The 24,840-nt window shown below is 40.6% G+C and overlaps 1 protein-coding gene across 1 annotated transcript; it reads left to right on the forward strand.

The window, feature by feature from the left end:
* Nucleotides 1-1,197: 1,197 nt before the first annotated feature.
* On the forward strand, nucleotides 1,198-24,840 carry slc2a15a (solute carrier family 2 member 15a). Its single transcript, XM_070841038.1, has 12 exons — nucleotides 1,198-1,351; nucleotides 6,351-6,449; nucleotides 10,982-11,142; nucleotides 11,781-11,905; nucleotides 13,237-13,382; nucleotides 13,831-13,963; nucleotides 15,213-15,400; nucleotides 18,748-18,858; nucleotides 19,820-19,921; nucleotides 20,754-20,829; nucleotides 22,552-22,679; nucleotides 24,412-24,840. Exons 1-12 carry the CDS (start codon nucleotides 1,307-1,309, stop codon nucleotides 24,664-24,666), a joined length of 1,569 nt encoding a protein of 522 aa, XP_070697139.1. The 5' UTR covers nucleotides 1,198-1,306; the 3' UTR covers nucleotides 24,667-24,840.

The raw sequence follows: 24,840 nt of genomic DNA on the forward strand, positions 1-24,840 counted from the left end.
TTTTGATTCCTTGCATTCCTGTTGTGTTGCAGTGGTCCTGTTCAGCCTTCTTTACCCCTGCACCCCCTGCACCCCTGTCTTGGACCAAACCAAGGTGTACCCCTCCTCTCACCCAATGTCAGCTGGGATTGTTTGCAGCCCCCCCATAACCCTGAAGGATATGCAGTATAGATAATGGGCGTATGGAGGGAAACCTGTCTTGTTGTAGTTGTCCTTTTGCTTCAAGGCATATAAAGTATTTTCTTCTGTTTCCTTCCTGAGCCTTTTTACTTGGCACATTTCACGTGAGAAAATCAGAGTCTAATCTGGTTACCTGACAGTGCTTGTATCCACTCGTGATGTGCAGTACTCTCAGACCAGCTGGTGGAATTTACAAATTTCTAGTGCAGTGTGAAGAATTGTAGGCCAGTTGAGAGAGCGTTAGTGCCAAAGGGCAGGATTTTCAGAACAAAAGCAAGCTTTCATGCAGCAGCAGTGGAGGTAAAGTCATAGGATGAAGAAAGATGTAATGCTGTGCGGGTGGTTGTTACCCAATAATTAGTCACAGAAAATACTGCCTCGCTTCTGTCAACTGCAAATGAAATTGGTAGAATATACTCACTATGTGCCTGATTGTGGGAGTCTGTGTGCTAAACTGCATTTGACTATTAATAATGTCACTGTGCACTTTTGGAAGAACTGTTGTGATTCTTTATTTCAGTAAAGATAGTAAGTCCCCCCCCCCCATCACCACCACCACCACCACCACCACCTCCACCACCTCCACCCCCGGCTTCTTTGCTTCTCTTCTCCCCCTTTCTTGTTCTCATTATCTTACGCATCTCTTTTTGGTTTTCTTTTCTCTTTTCTATTCTCACCTTTTGTTTCATCAACTACTCTCCTCTCCTTTCATTTTGTCCTCTATTCTCCTTCCCTTTCTTTCTTCGTCCGCCTCATCATTTTTTTCCTTTTCCCTCATCTCCTTCTCCTCTCCTCTCCTCTCCTCTCCTCTCCTCTCCTCTCCTCTCCTCTCCTATTTCTTTGTAAATTCACTTAGAGTTAATTGCTTCCAGCAGGCTTTTCTCTCAGTCTGTCACGCTGCTTTCCATCATGTGATGACACTGTGTGGGCTTGTTATCAGGGGCCTGTGGACTGCTGCTCGGTGTAGGAGAGGCCTGGCACACTGCACATGAACGGGCTTGACCACTTTAACAGTGGCCTGGATCCTGTGTAACCACGCCTGCTGCCACAGCCATGAGATCCTCTGCACTGTAGACAGAGATCCTTCTGCTGTTTGCTGTTTGAGACTGGACCACAGATTTCTTAAATGGCTGAGGAAGTTTTAATTCCATCGTCGGGGAAAATCACGTCGGTAAGTTCAGATTGACTGCATGACTTAGGTCAGATCTCGAGCCAGGGATGTCAGCTGACTGATTCCCTATTGTTTCAGACATAGAGCCTCAGGGGCTTACAGCATTTGCTACCAGCTTTCAAACTTGTAGCTCCGTACTTGGGACAAAGTAGATCAGTGGCTGCACTGAATAAGATGTTATAAGATATTTGAAGTTTGTAATGAATCAATGACAAAGAAAACCTGAGCTACATAAAACTGTTACTTTGATTTTACTCCAAAAACATTCTAATAATTTTTCAATTTCTGATAGAAGTTGGGTGAACTTATTGGTGCTTTGAGTCGGGCAAAGTGAATGATATACAGTGAATATACTGGAGGGTCGGTGGTTCGATCCCAGCTATGAGTCAGTGTGTTGAAGTGTCCTTGTGCAAGACACTGAACCCCAACTTGCTTGAAGCAGCTTCAGTGTGTGAATGTGTCTCCTCCAGCTTAGATTCCTCCTGAATGAATGATGTGTGAATGAGGATGTGATGTAAAAGTGCTTTGAGAAGACGAAATGACTAGAAATGTCTATACAAATACAGACCATTTACCATTTATCATTTAATTGTACGATTTGAGAACAAAGTGAAAGTGAAAAAGTACAAAAATATGAATTACATTAGACTTGATTACATTCAGTGTCTTCATCTGTGAAAGTCATTATTTAGTATTTATCAACTCTTCTTCTCTGTCTATTTGTTGGTGACACAATTCATATTTCAACTAATAAGTAAACATTTTTTTATGTTAATAGCCAAAAACAATGACTGATTGATAATCAAAGATGGCTGGTGCTCTGGACCAGGGTTCAGGGTTCATGTCAGTGTCAGTGCACCATTTTAACAAAGGCAGAACCACTATGGGCTCCAGAAGCATCATCAGGAGTATAAGATGATAGATAGATAGTTTACTGGTATGTGGATGTACAGTAACAGTCAAAAGTTTGAACACACCTTCTCAGTTAATGTTTTTTCTCTATTTTTATGACTTTCTACATTGCAGATTACTATTGAAGGCATCAAAACTATGAAGGAACACATATGGAGTTATGTAGTAAACAAAAAAGTGTCAGATCAGCCACCTTTTGCTTTGCACTCTCTGCATTCTCCCAGTCAGCTTCATGAGGTCGTCACCTGGATGGTTTTCCAACAGTCTTGAAGAGTTTCCAGAGGTGCTGAGCACTTGTTGGCTGCTTTTCCTTCTCTCTGCAGTCCAACTCATCCCATTCTGAGGCTGGTAACTCTAACTCATCCTCTGCAGCAGAGATAACTCTTGGTCCTCCTTTCCTGGGGGGTCTTCATGAGAGCCAGTTACATCAGAGCGTTTGATGGTTTTCATGACTGCACTTGAGGAAACATTCAGATTTCTTGAAATTTCCCACAATGACTGACCTTCATGTCTTAAAGTAATGGTGGACTATTGTTGAGTGGTTCTTCCCATACAATGGATTAGAACAGTAGTCAAAGCTGATTGCTTCATGAGGTAGTCACTACTTTGGCTGGCTGCTCTGAAGAATCTAAAATATACAACGTATTCTGGTGTGTTTAACACTTTTTTGTTTACTACATAATTCCATATGTGTTTCTTCATAGTTAGATAGATTCAATATTAATCTACAATGTAGAAAATAATAAAAGTAAAGAACAACCATTGAATGAGAAGGTGTTTCTAGACATCTGATATACTGTATGTGTGTGTGCTCCGACAGAATGAGAAAAGTCAGTGCATCCTAACATATCCTGACATGTGAAATCTTCTCGCCCCTATCTACACCAATTTTATAAAATTATCGGTTTTCCAGCAATGTCAAACACCTTTTTAAGCCTCTAGCATGACTATAGATCCTTAGTCTCGTTAACAGTCAACACCACTCACACCACCAGATTTTATCCTTGCTTGTCTCTCTTCTGGAGGGTCAAAGATGTGTCCTTTGTAAGTCAACAATAGGACAGGTTAATGTTTTGACCATCCATTTTAATTTATTTCTCCTTCCATCCTGGAAAATCATGTGTTTTGTCAGTTTTTAATAGTTGAAGTGGCTCGATCGTTTCTATGGAGGCGAAGGCGCTCCGCTTTTCCTCGCTGTCGTCACTTCCTGTTAAATATTTCTCAGCATAAAAAATATGACAGCATCCTTCATAGCTCACCTGTACAGGAGGCTATTGTTAAGGCCATCAGTCTGAATTCTTTTCTCCTCTTTTCAAAAAACTATTTCTCATAGCGGAAGTGACGTCATAATCTAGCGCCCCATCAACCGTTGCTATGGAGAAGAACACATCCACTTTGCATTACATTGGAATTTTTTTTTTTTTTTTACTATTACTATGATATTATTATATTGTTTACATTAACAGATTTATTCATATATCAGATGTGGTGTCTTTACTAATTCAGCTGTTCTAGATATGTGATATATTCAGTAGATAAACTACAACTGTGGTCCCAGTTTGTATCAAACTGCATGGCGAGGTTCTAGGGAAGTGTAGTTTTAAAAGAATTTGCTCACATGACACCTGAGGTCAAGAGCAAGATATATACAGTTAAAAGGGGACTTTCTGATTGGAGCAGAGAGAGGAAAACCAATGTGTGGACTGCCAGGGGTGGATAAGGCATGCCAAGTGCTTCTGTCTGAGGTGCATAATGAGAGACAACATAAGATGTGATGTGGATGAGAACATGTGGCCAGATGCTGAAGATGGCATAGGTTAGAGCAGGACTGCACAGTTTGATGGTTTCCCCTGTGCCTATTTGTGGTTTTTATGAAAAGGAAACTGAATTCTAAAAAACACTGAATGTCATGTTGTCTATGATATGCAGCTGTTAGCGTTTAAAGAGTCGCTTTGCTAACATTGACTGTTTCTCTTGGATAGAACACATGCTCGTGTTTTGAAAGATTGATTTGCTGTTGAGTCTGGTTTGCTGTGTTTGATGAGTGTGGAATTAATTCAACAAAATGTGCTTTTACACAGAAAATGTTTAGCTAAGTGTGTGATGTAGGTGTGTTGCTGTGTCAACAGTTTCGTAAAAGTATCTTAAATATAGGTAAAAGCTTGTTAACAACTGTCAAAAACTACGGGTTTTATGCGTAGAACAACTTTATATTTACTGGGGTGTACTGAGTATTTAAAAGCATTTTTGTTTGTATAACAGTATATTTGTGTGTTTTATACTTGAGTGTAAAGCATAAAGAGCCATTTTAGAGCTGACCACTGTACAAATGTAGTAAGACTGAACGTGCAAAAGGCATAAGTCACCTGATACGGTGCTCATACTGATGTTTATAGTACTCTTTTACTTTGAGCATGTCGCTGTTCAAGCCCTGTGGACTCACCACCTGCAGGGGTCGTTACACAGGTTGTACCCTGTACAGCATGTGGACCCCCGGCATCGCAGACTGCCTCTAGGGATGTGGAATGCTAGGAGCTGTGGTCAGAAGCTCGTTGGTGCTGGTCGGCACCGGTGGTCGTTGAGGGAGGCTGTCAAGTTGAAGAAGGAAGCTTTTTGGGCTCAGAGTTGAGCTGCTGCTCCTTCACATCGAAAAGGAGCCAGTGGAGGTGGTTTGGGCATCTGGTCAGGATGTCCCCTGTTTGCCTCCCTTTGGAGGCACATCCCACCGGGAGGAGGCACGGGAGCAGACCAAGAACTCGCTGGAGGGATTATATATCTCATCTGGCCTGGGAACGCCTCAGGATCCCCCAGGAGAAGCTGGAATGGGTTGTTCAAGAGAAGGATGTCTGGAGTGTCCTGTTTGACCTGTTGCAACTGCGACCTGACCCTGGATAACCACAAGATAATGGATGGATGGATGGATGGATGGATGGATGGATGTCACTGTTCAATTGTGTGTTGAGTTTTCCCTTTTGTTTGTGTGTGTTTGGATTTATGTGTAGAGTTCTGTGACTATCAATCAATCAATCAATCAATCAGTCTTTATTTATGTAGCGCCAGTTCATAGTAGCGTTATCTCAAGACACTCTCTATAAAGAGCAGGTCTAGAGAGAGAGAGAGAGAGAGAGTGAGGAGGAGGGGACTATGAGGTGTACTCTTAAAGAACATGTGTAAACAACTAAGAAAAGCTACTGTAGTATCTACTCTCATAACTGTCCATGTGATCTGGTTGTATTTGATTAAATCATCTTTCTGGCCATTATTCATTATTTTCCCTTTTCTCTCACAGTTTATGCTGTGACATCATGGAGTTCAGCTGGATATGTCTTTCTTTATCAGATGCTGGTCACACTTGGTTTGGTAACTGTGAGGAATGTGAAACATTCCAACAAAACATTTTAGAGAGGCAAAGTTAGAGCTTCGTTCCAAATCCATAGTTGAAGTACAAATGCTACTTTCTCTTAATATAAGCACAGGGTTTAAACAAACATGACAGATGAAAAGTAGTAGTAGTAGAAAAGTAGTAGTCAGATTGTGTGATTGTGGAGAAGTGAAAGTAGGCATGGTTCAAACTTCTCCCTCAATGTGTGTGTCATTGTCTAAGCCACTTTCTATGAAGACTGCCACATTATACGACTGGTTTGTATTAGGCCTACCCCTGCCTCTAAGGTCTCACCAGCCTCATACTGCTCGCAAACAAGCAAACAGAAGAATGAATGAATGATAAAATAACAACTGGCATGAATGTAGTCTAAATCTAAATGTATCACTGCTGAAATTTTTAGTTGTGACAAATGATCACTGTTTCACAGCTTATCTTTCCTGTCACTGTGTGACCTCTTTATGTGGAGAGGCTGCAATCATTTTTGCATCATGCACAATGGATAACCAAAACTGTTTTTCCAAAAGATATAAGCAAGGTTATCATAATTATTTCAGTGGACAAAATGGAGCTTGTTTTGGAGATGCAATAGTTGTTATAATACAAACGGTGTGAGATCTTTACCGCCTTAAAATCTCTTACCCTCCATGAAACTACATTCAGTATTCTGCACTTCCTGACTAATCTCTCTCCCTCCGTCTGCAGCAGCTGACCGGCTCTTTGTTGGCCGTGGCATTCCTGACCTCCTTCGGGAGCTCCATGCTGTATGGCTACAATCTGGCAGTGGTCAACTCCCCAGCTGTGGTTAGATACACACACACACACACACACACACACACACACACACTGTGACCCAGGGTTGGATTATAAATCAGGTAGCTGCCGGGGGGCACTGCCTCTCAAATGATTTTTGGTAATTTAATTAATTGCGTTTGTTATGGAATTGACCCACCAAAGTTCCATCTCAACCAAGATGGAACCTACAATTTTAGCATATCACGTCGGTCTATCAAGTAGAGGAGTCCCACACTCACTTAGTGAGTACAACTAGATAAAGTAAATAAACAGTAAATAAAACTTCCACAAGATGGACCCAAAAGCAAAGTTTTGCCCAGGGCCCCCCTAACAGGTAAACCCAGGACTGAAATATATTCAAGGAAGCCAATATTAAGGTAGATATTACATTTTTGTCTCAATAGTGGTGGGACCAGGATCATCAATTAGTGTATAAAACACTTTGATCCACAGCAAATTTTCTAAACTACTGTTCAGTTCAGTTCATGATACAGGGCTCAGTACACTCACGATATGTTTAAAAAGTATGACAAAAAACAGTAAAATGTTTGAATATCTTCCTCACCTAATGTATAAAATGTGTAAACTCAGTGATCCCAGTTTCACATTTCATAGTTCTTATAGCTTTCAGTGCAAAATGTGAACAATAGACTTCTTAAATGGAGAAAGGGGAGGAAGCTTGGGTACATCACTGTGATTCTCCAGTTTTTCTCCACACGATGTAATGCCATGGCAGCCCACATGCTGGGCAGTAGCTCAGGTTCTTAGTGATGGACAGAGTTTCTGACATGCAGCATTAACAAGGAGAGGTATCTTCTCCTCCCATTTCCATTCTTATTCTCTGCCCTTTCTGTGTGAGGCGCACAGGAGTGGACAGCTGGCTCCCTCATGAGGATTTGGGGATGTTTCTGCCCAGGCTGCAAGCAGCTGAAAGTCCAGTTGTTGTTTTTTTTTTTACCTCACTATTTCTACTTTTATCCTCTGCCCATAGCTGTCAGTCAGTTACTACCAACAATTAAGTTGTTGCAGTGGCATAAAAAAATAGGGGAATGTGCACCAGATCCCCAGGAGGGATGTCTGCCAGACTGTTTTTCCCACAGAAGATGGTGATTTAAATACATTAATACGTAGGAGCACCGTGAATGCCCCTTCTACGGTGGAAATTACTCTTCACATACTACCATGAGAGTTAAATATTTCTCATAGGAGGGATGTGCTGCTGGAATCGAGCTATGCCAATAGCTGTCTCTGTTTTGGTTGATGTTAACCGCTCACTTGGTGGTACATCTATGTCAGCAGCACAGTATGAGTCTATGCACTGGGCTTGTACAGCTGGAATTGCAGATAGCACTGTTTCTTTGTCATCTCACGCCGTCATGACACACCACCTCATGCCTTGGTGGCTGAGATGGAGAAGCTGAACAGCTGAGATCTACCAGCCCTAACGGTTCCACTGAAACACATAAAACTGTCATTGTGTATGAGACATTTTAAGCAAGTGTTCTAGGTATCTAATAACAATATTCTAAGATACATGACATGACATCTACTGCACCGCTTGCCATTAGAATTTGAACCTTTCATATTAAAAAGAATTTATATATATTTGCATTCAAGAATTAAAGAATAATTAATTAATTTGCATAATAAACAACAGCTCCCATGAAGTTTCAGTAGTATATGTCATTGTAACTGTAACTGCCCTGCTATAGTTACAACCATGTATTAGAATATGTATGTCTTTATTTAGACATCTTGTTGAGAAAGGTTACATTGCAAGGCTAGAGTTTTAGTCGTCTACGTTACTACTAATGTCAGTTTGATTTTGAATGAGTTTTTAATAGTTTTGGACCCGTAAACCATTTTGGCTTTCCATAAACTTACAGCTCTGATAATTCTATTGGTCTTTGCTAATAACAACCAGCTAGTAAAGCTAGTGAACTAGACAACAACCAGGTTACACAAAAAATAATTCTGCAGTTGGATAAAATTTAGTCTAACTCTAAACACAGACATACACTACTCACAAAAAGTTAGGGATATTCGACTTTCAGGTGAAATATATGGAAAATGTAAAAAGTTAATGCTACAGTGATATTATATCATGAAAGTAGGGCATTTAAGTAGAAGCATGCAATGGTCATTTTATTCATCTTAAACAATTTATTGAAAGAAAAGCTAACAACAGTGGTAGGTATACCACAACAAAACATTTTCAGTGTCTCAATAAATTGGGATGTGGCCAAAGGACGTCCACTCCTCTCCTTTCTGTGACTCTTCTAGTCTCTGTATCACTGTTCCAACCTCCTGATGACACTCTGTGACCCTCTAAGCTCAGTGAACACCTCCGTCTGAGGACTTCCTGTTTGAAGCCTCCAGTGTTGAGGTGCTGCTGATCAATTGTTAGGTGTCGTCTTGGTCTCATGATGTCAGAATGTGAACAGCAGGATGAGGAGGACTGTTTAAATACCAATTCTAACTGAAGCAGGAAATGTATTGGTGGATTCATGGATCAAACCTGTTGTGAATGTTGCTGTTAAGCTTCTTGTTAGAGAACAGCAACTGGTGCAAAAAGTACTGAAACACTGAACAGTTGGACATGTGCATTCAAAAGTTTAGAGAAGGTCACATTAAGTTCACCTGGAAAGGTTAGAATGCATTTTAGGTTCATCCTGAAATTTCACCTGAAAGCCGAATATCCCTAACTTTTTGTGAGTAGTGTATGCTGTTATAATTAGACAACATGGGACATGTTTTGACGAATCATTTCCCTCTGCTGTTTTAGAAAGTAGAATACCAATGCAATTCAGTTCTCTATCTATCTTTGTCCTCCTACTAGTGCTGAAAGACCTTGACCCTGACATCACTACAAACATTAATATTCAACTACTTTGAAAGAGACAAAGAGTTGTTGGGTTTTTCTTTCAACTAAGATATGCCCTGTATGTCCTCCAGTCTTCCTCCTGCAGTTGAAAGAACTGACGCTGATCCAACAACTCGTGCCATCCCGTGGTGGACTGATGAGGAGGCTGAGGTCAAATAAAGACTTGGGGATTTGATTAGACAGAGAGCTGAAAACGTCAGAGTGAAAAAAGAGAAAGAAATAAAGACAGAGTGTTGGTGTTGGTCTCGTGCAACTAGGATATTTTGACCACATGACACACAAAGAAAGAAGACTTTCTTATCAGGAAGGAATGCTCCCTGATTGGTTCAAACAAGAAGCAGGTTAAATTTAGTCAAAAACTGTTAAACAATAAAAATGAGACTAAAACTACCAATGTACTGTACCAAGTGAAACTGGATCTATGATGAAAATGTATTACTTTTTTCATCAATGAATAAAAACTAAATTAACACTTAATTAGTGCTTTAATGCCTTATTCAACAACCTGCTAGCAGAATCACACACTGCATCACTCCTGGTCAGTAAAGCATTAAAACACCTCTTCATTCTACATTCATGTAACATCATCGTCTTTTAGAGACACCAATGGTTATTTCATCAGTGTCCACCATCACCACCACCAGATCCCCAGATCTGAAAATCCCCTTACCTCCCAATGATAAAGGGTGTATTTTGTCAGAGAGTTTGTTGGACTCAATGATTCTCTCACATTGTTCTCTCACATTTCCTACATTCTTCTCATATTTTCAGACCCTGCCAAAAATGTAAAAGGTCTTCGGTCCTCAGTTCATGCTGCCCCAGTCAATCAGCATCTTTCCCTTCATTCACGCCTCTAAATGTTGCTTTGCTTATGCTTAGCACAGCAGAATTCCCACTTGGGCTGATTGTGGAGTTTATTCTGGGATTTTTACCCAGTTCATATCATTGATGTATAAAAAAACTTCCCAGGTGTAAAGGTCCCTGATCTTCCACATTGTCGGGCCTATAGGACATGCACACTAGAGTCTCGAGCCTGCTGAGCAGACTAACTTCCTGTTAGCCCTCCACTAATTTGAAGGGGGTTAATAATCATATGGCTCTCCTTGAATTTCCAAATGTAACCGGACTGAACGGATCAAATCCTGTTGGTGAAATGAATCGTTCCGAAGGGCTGGTGGTTCTCAAAAAAATGTATCCGCTGATTTGCAGGCGTCTCGTTCACAATGGGAAAAAGTCTTTTTGCCCAATCACGTGATGGAAGCCATCGTTGTACGACAAGGTTTGGCCACTTTGTAAAATTGCCTTCAAAGATGGCGCACTTCCTTGGGACATGGTGCATACATGATGTTTGACATGTGACAAATGTTTGATCTAGTCGAAACAGGTAGTCGCTAGCCAACCTTAAAATGGCAGTCTGGGATTTGTCTCAGGCCAGCTAGCAACAAAAAACAAATAGCTTGAGCTCCTGGAACCTGAACACCCGGCCAGTGCCTGCACAATGTGTTATAAAAATAGTAGAACATGACACCCCCTTAAGTCAAAGCTTTGGCATATCTACTATTATTATATTATCTTTCATTCATAACTCATCCTCCTCTTCCTCCTCTTCCTCCTCTTCCTTCATCCTGTATTCCCTTTATATCTCTTTACCTCTCAGTACATAAAGGACTTCTACAACAAGACAGTGGTGAGTCGAAATGGAACAGGACTCAGTGGGGAGACCCTGACCATCATGTACTCTCTCACTGTGTCTGTCTTTGCTATTGGAGGTCTGCTGGGCTCCCTCATCGTGGGCATGCTGGTCACTCGCTTCGGCAGGTAAGACATTTGCTTCCACAGATTGATCGGGAGAGGTTTCTAGATTCATAATCATTTATGTAACCTGAATTGCATACAAGATTCCAGGATACCGTATCACACATAGAGATGTAAAGATACTTTCGTTTTTTATAAGAAAAGACACTGGGGCTTAAGTCACTGAGTGACTGGTACCCTGTTGTCTTTCCGGGAGCATCGGTGTTGTCCCCTCTGCCCTTCAGAAGTGTACCAGTCTTCAAAGTGCAGAGGAAAGTACTTTTATATTCAGAGCTCCATTCATCGCCACCATTTCATAGATCTTCAGTGGACATTTAAATGTAAATGAAAGGCGGACAATTTATAATCCCATTTACAGGCTGATCAGTTTCTTCACACAGCAGTGTTTTATGGCTCATCACAGCTTATGACCAACCTTATGAGCTGTGATAGCATTTTATGGCTAACCATGACTTATACAGGCACACATGTCCGTCATTATGGCTGTGTGTATTTCAGGGGAGGGGGGGGCGTTACTGCTATTGACCACATACTGCTGCTGTCGTCACTGTTTCATAAACTTCTGGGCCATTTGCTTTTATGTCTATTCAAAATGTCTGCCTGCTGCATGTGTGTGTGTGTGTGTGTGTGTTTACTTCCAGGAAAGGCACAGTGGTGAACACAACAGTGCTCGTGTTTATTGCCGGTTCATTCATGGGATTCAGCAGGATTTGTGGCTCACCTGAGATGGTCATCTTTGGCCGCTTCATCACAGGAATTCACTCAGGTACACACACACACACACACATACACACACAGACCCTGCACACAAACCTGTACACCCATATACTGCTGTGCAGGAGAGAGCAGGGTTAGTTGTGTCACAGGTTGTTTGTCACAGTGCTTATTACAGCCAAACTAGAGGGCTCTGTTTCATCATGTTGATGTCAAACATTCAGTCATCATTCTCACCTCTGCCAGGCCATTTTGTGTAAGACAAAACTTTTGTATCTTTTATGCATCAGAGTAATTCTTCATGGTTCTGTTGCTTTTGTAATAAAAGTTTGTCGGCTTCATAACCAAACATGTAAGTTTAAAAAGAGGAAGATAACAGCCTTAATTTTAGCCTCCTTTTCACTTGTTAGCTAAGGATGTGTGGTAGCAGCATAACAGCTTTGTCAGGAGGTCAGGTGAGGCTGGTCGCTCCCACATGACGTCCATTAAATGTTACATTCATAATGAGTTGGTGTGAAACTATGGCTTCAACAAAAAAAAACTAGAAGAGATTGAGTACACTTAGTAATACAGAGGTGGTGATTTTGGTCATTTTAAAACTGACATCAGGGTCTTGAGCTTAAAAAACTTAAGTTGTTAAGTGTTGTTGATGGTTGATAACTTGGTTTTAAAATCTCAGCCCTTCTCAACCCAAGGCCTTAAGCTTCCCTTCAATGTAGGAAAGACTGTTGTAAGGTTGATGACTAAATCACATGAGAGTAAAAAGTGTGACGACACACTCCGGTCAAACCATTGGCCAAATGTGTGCAGTTCCAGTTAAGGGAAGGTCCTTTCCTGTTTGATTGGGACAATATCCTCATGCACAAAGCCAGTTCCACAAAGACATGCTTTTGGACCTCATTAATGCTCTTATAGCTCAGATGCGCAAAATGTATCATTTAATGAAAACATGGCTACCCATTGTTTGAGTCGTGTCGACCCAGTTCAGCACACTGGTTGTTGTAAATTGACTTCTGCCTGTACAGTGATGTGGACAGTGGGTGTCGCACTAAAATGATAAACTTTCACTGCCACCCACTGTCAAAGAGTAAAGTGACAATGAGCTGCAACTGATTAATCTGAAAATTATTTTGTCCGAAAAAAAAACATAACTGGCAATGCCCTCCACATTTTCCCCAGAGCTAATGTCGTGTCTTCAAATGACTTGTTTTGTCCAACAACCGTCCAAAACTTGAAGATATTTCATCATTATTGTTTCACAAGCAGCAAATCTTGACATTGAAGGAGAATGTTCTTCCAGGACCTTGTTTCACAGCATCTACGTGCTTTGTTCTAGTGTAGTAAATCATGACACAGTTTTCTCTCTGCTTTTTTTTACTGCAGGCATCTCTCTGAGCGTAGTACCAATGTACCTGGGTGAGATAGCTCCAAAGAACCTGAGAGGTTTCCTGGGTCTTGTGCCAAGTATCTTTATTGGTACTGGAGTCTTCACCGCCCAAATCCTTGGCCTACATGAGCTTCTAGGAAAGGTAGCCACCACTGCTTTCTAACTACACCCTGTGTGGAGAGGATTGCAGCAAAATTCATATGACCATGAAGTCCACAAGCCACCAATGAACCCAAAACTCAGTTAGTTTTGCAATTTTTAAATTTGTTTCATTTTTACCATTCAAAGTCCAACTGCTGTCGCGGTAGACAAGGTCATTGTGACCAAAACACAATTCTATGCTACATGTAACCCCCAAATTCAGGCTTTCCCACTGACGTTTTAAGTGTCACCAGCATTAGTGTGCCTGCTGTTATAATAATCATAATGTCATTTTTATAATTATGTTATATTTTTATAATTTCAAATAAATAGAACAAAAATGCTCAAATAAAACTACATAGTTTTAAGATTAGTTAATCCCTGCCTTATAGGAACACAATGAGCAGATGACATTCTCAGCATGTGTGTAAGTATAACTGTGTTTATAGGAGGAGCACTGGCCCCTCTTTCTTTCAGTGGTGGTGGTACCCACGTTTATCCAGTTGATGCTGTTGCCATGGTTCCCAGAGAGTCCCAGATACCTGCTCATTGAGAAGCATAACGTCCACGCCACCATCACAGGTCAGTGTTTGGGCACTGCTGCACACCGTAAGAAGGCTTTACAGGAAGAAGAGAACACCATGCTTCATGCTTTGGGCAAAACAATTACATTAGAGTAATTGTGCAGAATTGGCCCAATGGAGAGAGAATTTCTCCAAAAGAGTTTTGTCACAGTTTAGTGGTAATGTATTGTGTTGCATTCCTTTATTGCTCCATGGCATTTCTGACCTTCTTCACAAAAGGTATTACTATTAAAAGAGTGGTGCAAACAGAGACACACAGCCAGTAGTTTTTTTTCCAACTGTTGGACACAATGACAACAACCTGCAACTCAGCCTGAACCAGTTTGGCTAAAATACTGAGCACATTTCCTGTTTTGCACACAGATTGCAGTTGTAAACCACCCTTTTTTCCAAACATACAATTCTCTGCATTCATGAATAAAAGCTCTTGTGTTCACATGGGACACACTTCCACTCCAGTCCACTCTGCTCACACGTTACACAGTTGTTCAATTATTAATCGGAGCTTTGACCAATAAAAAAGCCACAGGTGAGGTTCTTCTGTATTGGAGCAATGGATGCCAACTGGGGAGAGAGTGAGAGTGAGAGGAGGAGGAAGAGGGAAATGTATTATACTGTTATTCAGACTTTATATTACAGTTTTCTACACTGTTTTATATTTGAGAATATAAAATTAAAAGAAGTGCAGGATTGTGAGTTTTGCATTCGGTGTGTATTTTTCTATTTGAGGTTCTGACAGCATACCATGCTCTCAGAGAAGAAGAAAACATTTGGGCACTGATGGGAAACTCACACTGATCTCATATCATCAACTAGAACAAAACACAGCTGCTTGGCTTTTAACAAATACTAGTGGACACTATCACATCTGATTTGAGGATTTTAATTATCACATTTAAAGCACTTAGTTAAGATCCCAGATATATTGCTCAATTGTTGCTTCCCACGGCAGCCAGAGCCTGTTTCTCAGACTAAAGGTGCAGTCAAGGCCCCTCAGCCCGGAAACTTCCTGTCTGAGGATCTGAGGCTGCACAATCAGTGACATTTTTTTAAATCACTTTTATAATCACCATTGTGACCCACAGGAGTCCACACCACTGTTATTTTGCTTTTCCAAGCGTTCAATTATAAAAAATCAAATCAAATACATCAGCTAGTGTAGCTATAGCAGCTTACGTTTCAAATGTGTTGTTGTATGTCCCCATGATGTGCCGTAACCATTCTGCATCCCGTCTTCCCGCTCTCAGCCCTGAAGTGGTACAGAGCCAAGTGTAACATCCAGGCTGAGATTGAAGAGATGCAGGAGGAGCAGCGCTCCCTGCTGTCAGTGGAGACGCTGTCAGTATGGAAGCTGTTGATAGATGACACTGTCCGCAGGCAGGTGCTCAGTGTGGTGGTCATCAACATCGGCATGCAGCTGTCTGGCATTGATGCTGTAAGTAATGTCTGCGTGGAAGAGGGGGGGGTCTGGGTCATGTCTTTCTAAATACCATCATTGTTTAGTCTAACTTTCTAATTCACCATGATTAAAGTGCCATGGACACTATGCATCAAGCAATGTTATAAAGTCAGTGGGGCTGAAATGTTTTCACATTGACTCAAACAGAATACACAAGTTTAGCAAATGCATGCTGAATGACCTGTTATAAAGTGACAATGATAATAAAGCTGCATTCATTGATTTTTGGCCATTTGAGGCAGTGGAACAATAACTAGTGCTAATAACTAGTGCTAATAACTAGCTCCTTTGTCTCTTTAAAATGACACCGTAGAGTTGTTGTTACACTACTGAATGAAATGGAAACTCTGTTCATCACAGACTTATTTTCATTAAGAAGACCTTATTGAGTCAGTGTGTAAGGAAATGGTGTAGAAACTATTTTTTGCTAAAAAAAAAAATATACATACACACACAGTACAGTGACTTATGGAATTATTAATGGGGGAGTCACACACAGATGTGACCTTATCTGTCTGCTGACATGTGCTGACACCTTTCACTCCCTGACAGAGCAATGCAAATCCTGATGAACTGATTCCTTAAATATTTGTTTGGAGTTACTTCAGTTCACTTTTTAAGCTTAATTTTCAATTTCAATTCAATTCAAAATGCTCCAATTGTATCTGGCTCATGTCTAGAGGGCATACCAAGGCTTAGCAGGTGTTTGCTTTAAAGCAGCATCTATAAAGCGGCATGAAACAAGGTCTGTCACTATATCCCTTCTTTGCGCTTCCTTACCATCAGCTGTTAGCTGCCAAATGGCGTCTGGTAAAAAGAGCCTTTAGGCTACGGTGATGAGCGACGTACAATACTGGTGCAGCATCAGATGGTTTCAGTTAGTTTGGGCTCTTTTAACTTGCACTTAATGTCCCTCACCATCATTTCATTTCCAGTCATTTGTTTTTTCACTCCCCTCAATTTCTCCCTGTTTCTACAGCTCCCTCATCTCATTGATCTAGCGTATCAGACACAGACACTGAGATGCAAACAGGCCTAAAAGATCTCTCATTGTTTTATAAGCCTCACATGGTGTTATGAATAAAGCCAAAAAGCTGATTTTATCATTTATTTTTCTGGAGTTAGGATTAACAAATTCCCCTTCTGAATTATGCCCCAGAGCTTCATTAATCATTCTAATGATTAGTGGTGTGCCCGGGCCAGAAAGCACACGCTTTAAACACTGGACCTGAGCTCATTAGCTCAGGCTGTATTTTTAGCTGCTAATTAGCTCTGCCTAAACAAAGTGGAGCAGACTGAATATGAGGAGGATTATGGTGAGATTCACTGTTGAAACTAGGTTTATACTCCATATATTCCATGTTAGTGATGTTGAAGATGACACTGATAACGCTGTACTTGACAGCAACAACCATGATGATAAATATAATAATGATGGCGATAATGATGATGAAGATGGCAGTGACTGAGGCGATATTGAGGTGATTTGATGATGATGCTAACGAATGTGAGCACAGTTGTGCTAATGTTGAGGATTATTGTGAGGATAATAATGATGATAACTGTGATCGTGCTGCTGAGGTTCTTGGGTACACTGATGTGATGGTGATAGTAAAGGCACCACAGGACTGTATGTATGCGTGTAACACTTAATGCCAGCTGTGTGTGTTTGTGCACTTGTCTACCTCCAACCACCACCATCTGCTGTCTCCAGTTAAAGCACCTCCCGTCCTGTCCTGCTCCCCCAAAGCCTCAAATAGTTTAAATTTATGTCAGATTGAATTGAATTGACTGGGAGCAAATGTCTGCTGTCTCTCTCTGTGGCGATGAAGCACCACCTGTGCATCCCGCAAGTTCGACATGTCTGCCTCCTCAATTCAGTGATCAAACCATTGTTTTTTTTCTTCTCCAGGCACATGTCACATGATGGAAATGTTTTGCATGTGCTTAATGTCTTAGCCAAACTACTCACAGATGACTTGTAACTAGCTAGCTACTCTGAGTAACTGTAGCTGTATGACACGCAGCATGTCTCGATTCCTTTAGACTACATCAGATTGTATATCAACTAAGGTCAACAATTGTTTTTCTCTAGAATCTGCGCCCAGCGGTGCAAAGCAGCAGCAGTCCTACCTGAAGGGCCTGTTGTTGCTTGTTAGTATGGATGGAGATTATCTCCAGAACAGTTTCTAAGACGCTCACGGAGCTGCGGGCCATCATGGACCATGTCAGCCACCCTCTTCACCACACCCTGGCAGCACAGAGGATCCTTTGTCCTCAGAGTCTGTCTATCTATCTATTTATCTATCTATCTATCCATCCATCCATCCAATGAGATATGCACTTGTATGTGTATGTTTCTTGTTAGATTAAAGGAGTCCAAAATACTTTGTAATGTTTAGATATATAAAACAAAATGTTCGCCCTCTTTCATAAATTCAGGTAACTTGAACTGTAACAAACAGCTTTAAGGTTTGATGATTTCAAAGCGACATGAGACACTAATCCACGCTTAGAAGTCCAAAACATATTTCAAATGGAGAACAGTTGAGACGGCATTTTACTGACGTGCTGTGATGTAACTCGCTCCACCTCTCTTACTCCCACGGCCTAAAAATGATCAGAGGAAAGTACTGATAGATCTACTGTGACGCTGCTGCAAGTCAATGAAACCGTCGCAATGAGCAAGACCTTTTTAGGGATGCATCAGGCCTTGTGAAGGACTTCTGAAAACTTTATTGGTTAGACTTTCAGTGACACCCATGATGCAGCATGAGATAACCACTGAGGGCAGTAACAACTGGCAGTAGGTTCCAGTGGTCATTTCATCTGAGCCTCTATGTGCAGGATTTGAAGATTTATGACTTTTGAGACATTGATGGTATCCAATCACTAAAACGGCTGACCTGATGGAAAACATTTTAACAGGCAAACTAATCATTTGAAAGATGTTAGATGTAGTGATTAGTGGCAGTAGAACAGGCCGTAAGGACAACACTGAGATATTATACGTTTAGAGGAGTCAGAGGACTGAGGTCAGATTTGTAAGACTCATAGAATAACATTACTGAATAAGTCTAAACTCACACCAAAAGAATATTGACCGTTTGGGGGGTTTTGCTATGAGAGGACATTATAAGTAGGGTCAAAATCTACAGTTGAGTGAGAATCCTGAAAAAGTTCTTACTATGATGATTCCCATATCATGTGATGATGATGATTGCTCAAGTGAGGTTTTGTAAGTAATCCCTGAACTCTGATCAGTAAGACTGACAAATTCAGTTCACTTCACTGATGTTTCTCTTCTTATTTTGACACCACAGATTTGGTTCTATACCAACGACATCTTTGAGAATGCAGGTATCCCAGCACCAGAGATCCAGTATACCACAGCAGGCACGGGAATCATAGAGATCATCGCTGGACTCATTGGGGTAAGTGTACAAATTTGAGAGGTATACTGTAGCTGGTCTTTTCACTGGTGAAGAAGATGGAAGAAGAAGAAGATGGATATCAATCTTATGTCAGAGGTGGAGTCAGTGGTTAGCCTAGCTTAGCATAAAGCATGGTAGCCTGTGATAACACCTAGCTTGGCTCTGTCTAAAGTTCGAAAATAGGCGACATTTCCTTCATTTTACCTCTTTACACAGAAAAATTCAAACAGATTATCTTGATTCACATCCATGGTTTGAACAATCAGACAAACACACTGAGTATTTTAAAACTGATTTGGTGTATCGAGCTTAAAATGCTTAAAAGATTTTTTTAGATTTTTTTCCTGATCGATAACTACAGAGACAACCATCCCCAGCTGCCACATGTCTGGAGCTAGCAACTGAAAAATTAGGCTAAATTAGCAGCTACCTACCAAGCAGTTACCTTCCTTTTTTTAAAATAAATCTTTGATTATGAAATGATTAATCACCTACAGTATGAACCTTTATTGCAAAAGCAACAGCAGCATGAAGAATTACTGTGACCCATTAAAAAAGTACAACATTTCTCCTCACATCAGTTGTTTCTGTGTCTTACACCAAATGACCAGACAGAAATGAGCATGACGTCACGGCAAACGTTTGATATCAACATGATGAACCAGAGCCGTGTAGTTTGGCTGTAATAAACACTGTGACGTTCTCCCCTTTATTCTTTCCTAAAGGGTAAAGTGAACCTATTATTGTGTCTGGACTATACTGAGTGTTTTTCACTATGATATTTAACACACACACGAGGCTGATATCCATCTTCTCATGCCACTTTTAGAGACAACGAAATTAAGCGTGTTCCCTAAATGTGGGGTTATTCCTTTTGATATGTTAAAGCTCACTGAGGTATATATTCTTGTGTGTAGTCATTTAAGACTGTCTGACGTGAGCTTTGTGTCTCCCAATGTAGTGTTTCACCATAGAGAAGCTGGGCAGGAGGCCGCTCATGATCGGGGGCTTTGTCATGATGGGCGTCTGCAGTGCTGGAATCACATTAGCCCTCATTTTACAGGTGTGTGTGTGTCTATTTACTTATTCTCAGCATTGATAGCGTGACAGCTGTGACAAGCAACGTTATTATCATATATAATTTGACCAAGATGGGGCATGTCCAGGTTGGATGAATTAACCCTAGAACACTAACGTCGGGTGATTTTCACCTACACCATTGTGGTCACGTGATTTTCATTGTTTCATTGTGTGTTTTTTTTTTCTAATTTTAGAGCCTTTTTATAGCCCCCCCCATGATACCTTTTTTTCCTTTTATGGGAGTAATTTTTATTGGGTATATTATATCGGGTAAAATATCCCAGACGTTAGTGATGGTGTTGGTTAGCTTCTCGGTGGTGGTGAGCAAGGCGCATGACTTGTCGATATCTCTGTTGGTGAGGTTAGAGAAAAGGCTTGACTAGCATTATTTGTTTTAGAACTGAAAATGTTTCCGTCTGTGCTCAGCTATCCTCTTACTGAAACCTTCTACGGCGTGCTTAATTTCACAATTTTTCCAAAACTGCATCATTGTGACTAGCTGTGCCATAAGGTAAAGGATGAAGCAGATGTACACTCATCAATGTCTAGTAAAGCATAAAACCTGCTCTGAACCACTAGTGCTTTTGCGTACAAAGAAAAACTATATATAAATTCAAGTATTAGTGAATAGTAAATATGCACACAGGCCCCTCTCTGCTTGGTGGTCCTCTGTTACACACATCTCATTTCATCTCCTCACTGGTATACCTGCAACAACACATCCACACCAACACAGAGCTTTGCGTTGGATGTGATGTTTCCCTTCCTGCTGGCAGAATGAAATGTGATCATCCTCATGTTTCTTCTTCCTGCAGGCTCACTTATTATTCATGCGCTACATCAGTGTCTGCTGTGTGGTCGGGATCATCGCTGGATTCTGTATTGGTCCAGGCAAGTTGCTCTGTACTGCACGTTAAAGGAGAAACACTGCTCTTATGACAGCCAGGCCTCCTGTCCTCTCTTAAGGCGAACCAAATTAACAACGAGCATGACTTCAGCTAAAGATTCCATGAACGACCATAATCCAAAGTTTGAGTGAGGAATTCTGTACCGATCAGCTAAATAACCTTTGAATTCCAAAACATCTTTAAAACAACCGGGGGCAACCATGCCCAAGATCAACTGAGCTCACACAGGAGAATCCAAATGATGACAAGACAACAACAACACAAGATATTAGCTCCACAGATTCATCTTTCATCTTTAGCTAGCAAGGAACAAAGTTAATGCAGGAACTTTCCTTGTTTTTTAATTTACATGTTTGGGTATGAAAATGAATCACGTCCAAACTTTTATCACAAAGACAACAGCAACATGATGAATAATCTGACCAGGAAACCAGGTGTCTCATGCCAACCTGATGAAACAGCGCCCCCTGTTGTCCCCTACATGCAGATTCAGCTGCATAGCAAACTGGACTGCCAGCAGCGCATCAGCTGCAAGCATGCAGGACATGCAGCAACAATACAGCCATAGCTAGCTCAGTGGCGTTTCCACACAAACACAACCAGTTGGCATTTAATCTTCTGATATTTATGGACATATAATTTAAGCTCTAATTTGGACTGTGCATCCAAAATAACCAGGACAATGATTCTGTTCTGACACTATTGCTGTGATATTGTGGTAGAGACAGAAATGTCAGAGAACGATATGAAGAGTTTGTAAAATCTGTTCATTGTTAGTTAATTCATATTTAAAATTGTAAACAGATAGCCATAGATATCACAAACTGTAAATTTAAAACTGAAGTGATGGTCCCCTATATCTTAGCTGGTGATAAATGTCAGATCATGTTTATTTTTCTTAATGCAAATAACAAATTGACATTTGACAAATAAGGCACTTTGGATGCTTGACATGCTGACCTGGCCCTCAACTGATCGGCTAATGCTGACTACCTCTAATTTGTCTTTTATAAGCTTTATTTGTGTGAACTTCCTTCTTACAAAATACAATTGTAAAAACAAAATAAACCATTTGAACTCTAAAGAATAAAATTAAAACTCTTCTTCTAACATGGTTCAAGGGAAATGCCTCATATATAGAATTGTGTTCACTCTGATATGACCATACAACCATACATACCATCTGATATGACAGCAGACATCAGCTGGTGGAGCATGAACTGAAGAGACAAATATGAACAACTGGATTTGGTCTCTGTACATATTACAAATGACTTAAGGGGCATTTTAGGGTGGGATGGGAGACATTAAGAGTAGTTAGTTTACACATCATGGTTAATTCACTCTCATCATGTGAGAACCTGTGTTTGTGGAAGAATACAGTCCTGATGTTTTCATAGTGATTTCATCAGTTTGATTTTAGACTTTGTGACAGAAAGCCAACTTTACAAACTGGAGGTGTTTTTTTAAGGATATGGCTGTAATGTAAGTCACTATCAAGTTGCAGTCAGAAATGTAGGACCCAAAGTTTGTGGAGGGACTACTTGTCAAGACATTCCAGCTTCTGCTGAGCAGTTTAATTTTTTTTTCAAGCTGTCTCTAATGAACAGCCAAACCTGTTGGAAGAGTCATACTAAACTGCCCTTTTCAATGACCTCAGCACAACTACATTCAAAAGACAATCTTTTTCTTGCTCTTGTTCCAGCGGGGGTTCCCTTCCTGATCACAGCAGAGCTGTTTAAACAGTCCCACCGCCCAGCGGCGTACATCGTAGGAGGATCACTCAACTGGCTGTCCAACTTTACTGTGGGCTTTGTCTTCCCCTTCTTACAGGTGAGAACTATACACTGTGCCGGTATTAACATTTAAAGCAGTTTTCTCTGTCCCAAACATTAATACCACTAGGGGTGCTCAGACTTTTTGTTAATCACACATGTTATTTAATCAGAGCTGGTTATTCTGGCTTGGTTTGGCTCCCATCCACATTCTTTCTTAAACATATTTAGAAAGTTCCCAACAAGGTTTAAAGAATTTTTATTGCAAGACAAAAGACAGAACATTAATAGGAAAACAAATCAATGAATACCAAACACATTCTCTCTCCCAATTCTCCCAAATCTGGCAGCTTTGTCAGAGGCCCCACACTTCTGTGACCCTGTAGCTTCCATTCTAGCATCAGGTTTGCATATGCCGGGCTCCACCATCTAGTTGGCAATAATAAATATGCACTGTCCATTTAGAGTTACAAAATATATATTTCGGAAAAACCTTTCAACATTTTCTACAAGTTTTGGACATGCAGGTGACCTTCGTTGTCATAGTAACAGTCATCAGGTGACTTTTTTTTGTCAAAGTCAGGTATGATTTGTGGTCTGGGTTAAAATTAGTTACTTGAATTAAGTTACATGCTTAAGTTTTTTTTTTTAAAACAGTTCGACAAGGTCAGTAGAAGTAGAAGTAGATATAGATTGAATATCTGTGTGCTCTTGTGTAAGATATTTTATAAACCTACAGATTTTCTGTTCCTATTGACAGTTTGAATACATTGTGTCCAAGCTTTAATGAGGCTGTCTACCTTTTTATTTAGTTGCTATGTATGCATTCAAATCCAATAGCAATTTATTTCTTGCCAGCCTTTCTCTCTGGCTCTGTTTATGAGCCAGAGAGATGCTTGAATTCTTCATATTTTTGTAAAAGTAAGTGCTGCTCACCGCTCCCTCTTTAACACAGCTATTTTCCACAGTGGATCAGTTTGATCAGTGTTCAACCTCAGGAGCTGCTTAAGAATAGTGTGTACACGCAGTTATCTTGACTACAAATGTCAAATTAGTGTCATTGTGTGAACTTGAATGACCTTTATGACTGATTTGTTAGCTTCATTCAAGTTAAGTGTTGGACTTTAATCCACACTTTTTTGAGTGCACTTTATGGAACAGGTTCTGTTGTAGTGTTTTTGAAACATTTTCTATAGAGTTCATCAATACAGTTTTGTAAAGTTTTACAATTGCTAACTCACTTTTTTTTTCATTCATTTTAACATGCAGCTCAGCACAACAGTTCTTCTCACATCCAAAATTTGGCTGTGGCCCCAGTCCACATGTCCTTGGGCAAGACGCTGGGTTATGCTGCTATGTATTTTGACCACTCAAAGCACTTTTACACTACATGCATTCATACACTGAAGCTGTGCTTCAGAGGCAAGTTGGGGTTCAGTGTCTTGCTCAAGGACATTTCGACATGCTGACTTAGAGGAGCCAGGCACATGAATGAAATACAAAAGATTTATGACTGTGTGGCTTTCTCTGTTTCTTTTTGTATTCCAACATGCTCATCTCACTAGATGTGTTTTCCCTTTTTTTTTTTTTTACCATTTTGTTGGGTTTTTTTGTGCCAAATATAGACTTGTGAAGTGTTGGTATGGTTTAGAACTGCAACCTGAGTGTAAAGCAGGAAACTGAATTCTTGGTCTCTGGTGATGTAAGGTCAAGAGAACAAACATGATGTTGTTCAATTCTCACACCCCCCAGGCTCAACTAACTTCTTTATTTTTTTCTCCAACCATCAGATGTCAGCGGGGTCTTACTGCTACTTGGTGTTTGCAACCATTTGTCTGTCCGTAGCTGCCTATGTCTACATTGTGATCCCAGAGACCAAAAACAAGACCTTCATGGAGATCAGTCGGATGTTCTCTAAGAAGGAGGCAGTGCTAGAGACCCAGGGCCTGATTCACGTGGACCAGCTGAAGCTTAAGAAGATGAACGGCTATGGTGGCATGGAGCATACCTCACTGGAGTTTGACAGCTCTTCTTCTGTACCTTAACTGAGCTTCAGGTTGTCACTTGAACTACATAACCATTCATTTATTTCCTCCTCTCCATTCTACTGTTTTGAAGTACACATTAACCAAAAACCACCTCACCTGGACTCAGTGGACCTGGACTTCTCACTTGAATCACACTGGTGAATACACACATACATACAGGTATTTGCTTCC

This window comes from Pempheris klunzingeri, chromosome 12 (genome assembly GCF_042242105.1).
Source record: "Pempheris klunzingeri isolate RE-2024b chromosome 12, fPemKlu1.hap1, whole genome shotgun sequence".
Lineage (NCBI taxonomy): Eukaryota > Metazoa > Chordata > Actinopteri > Acropomatiformes > Pempheridae > Pempheris > Pempheris klunzingeri.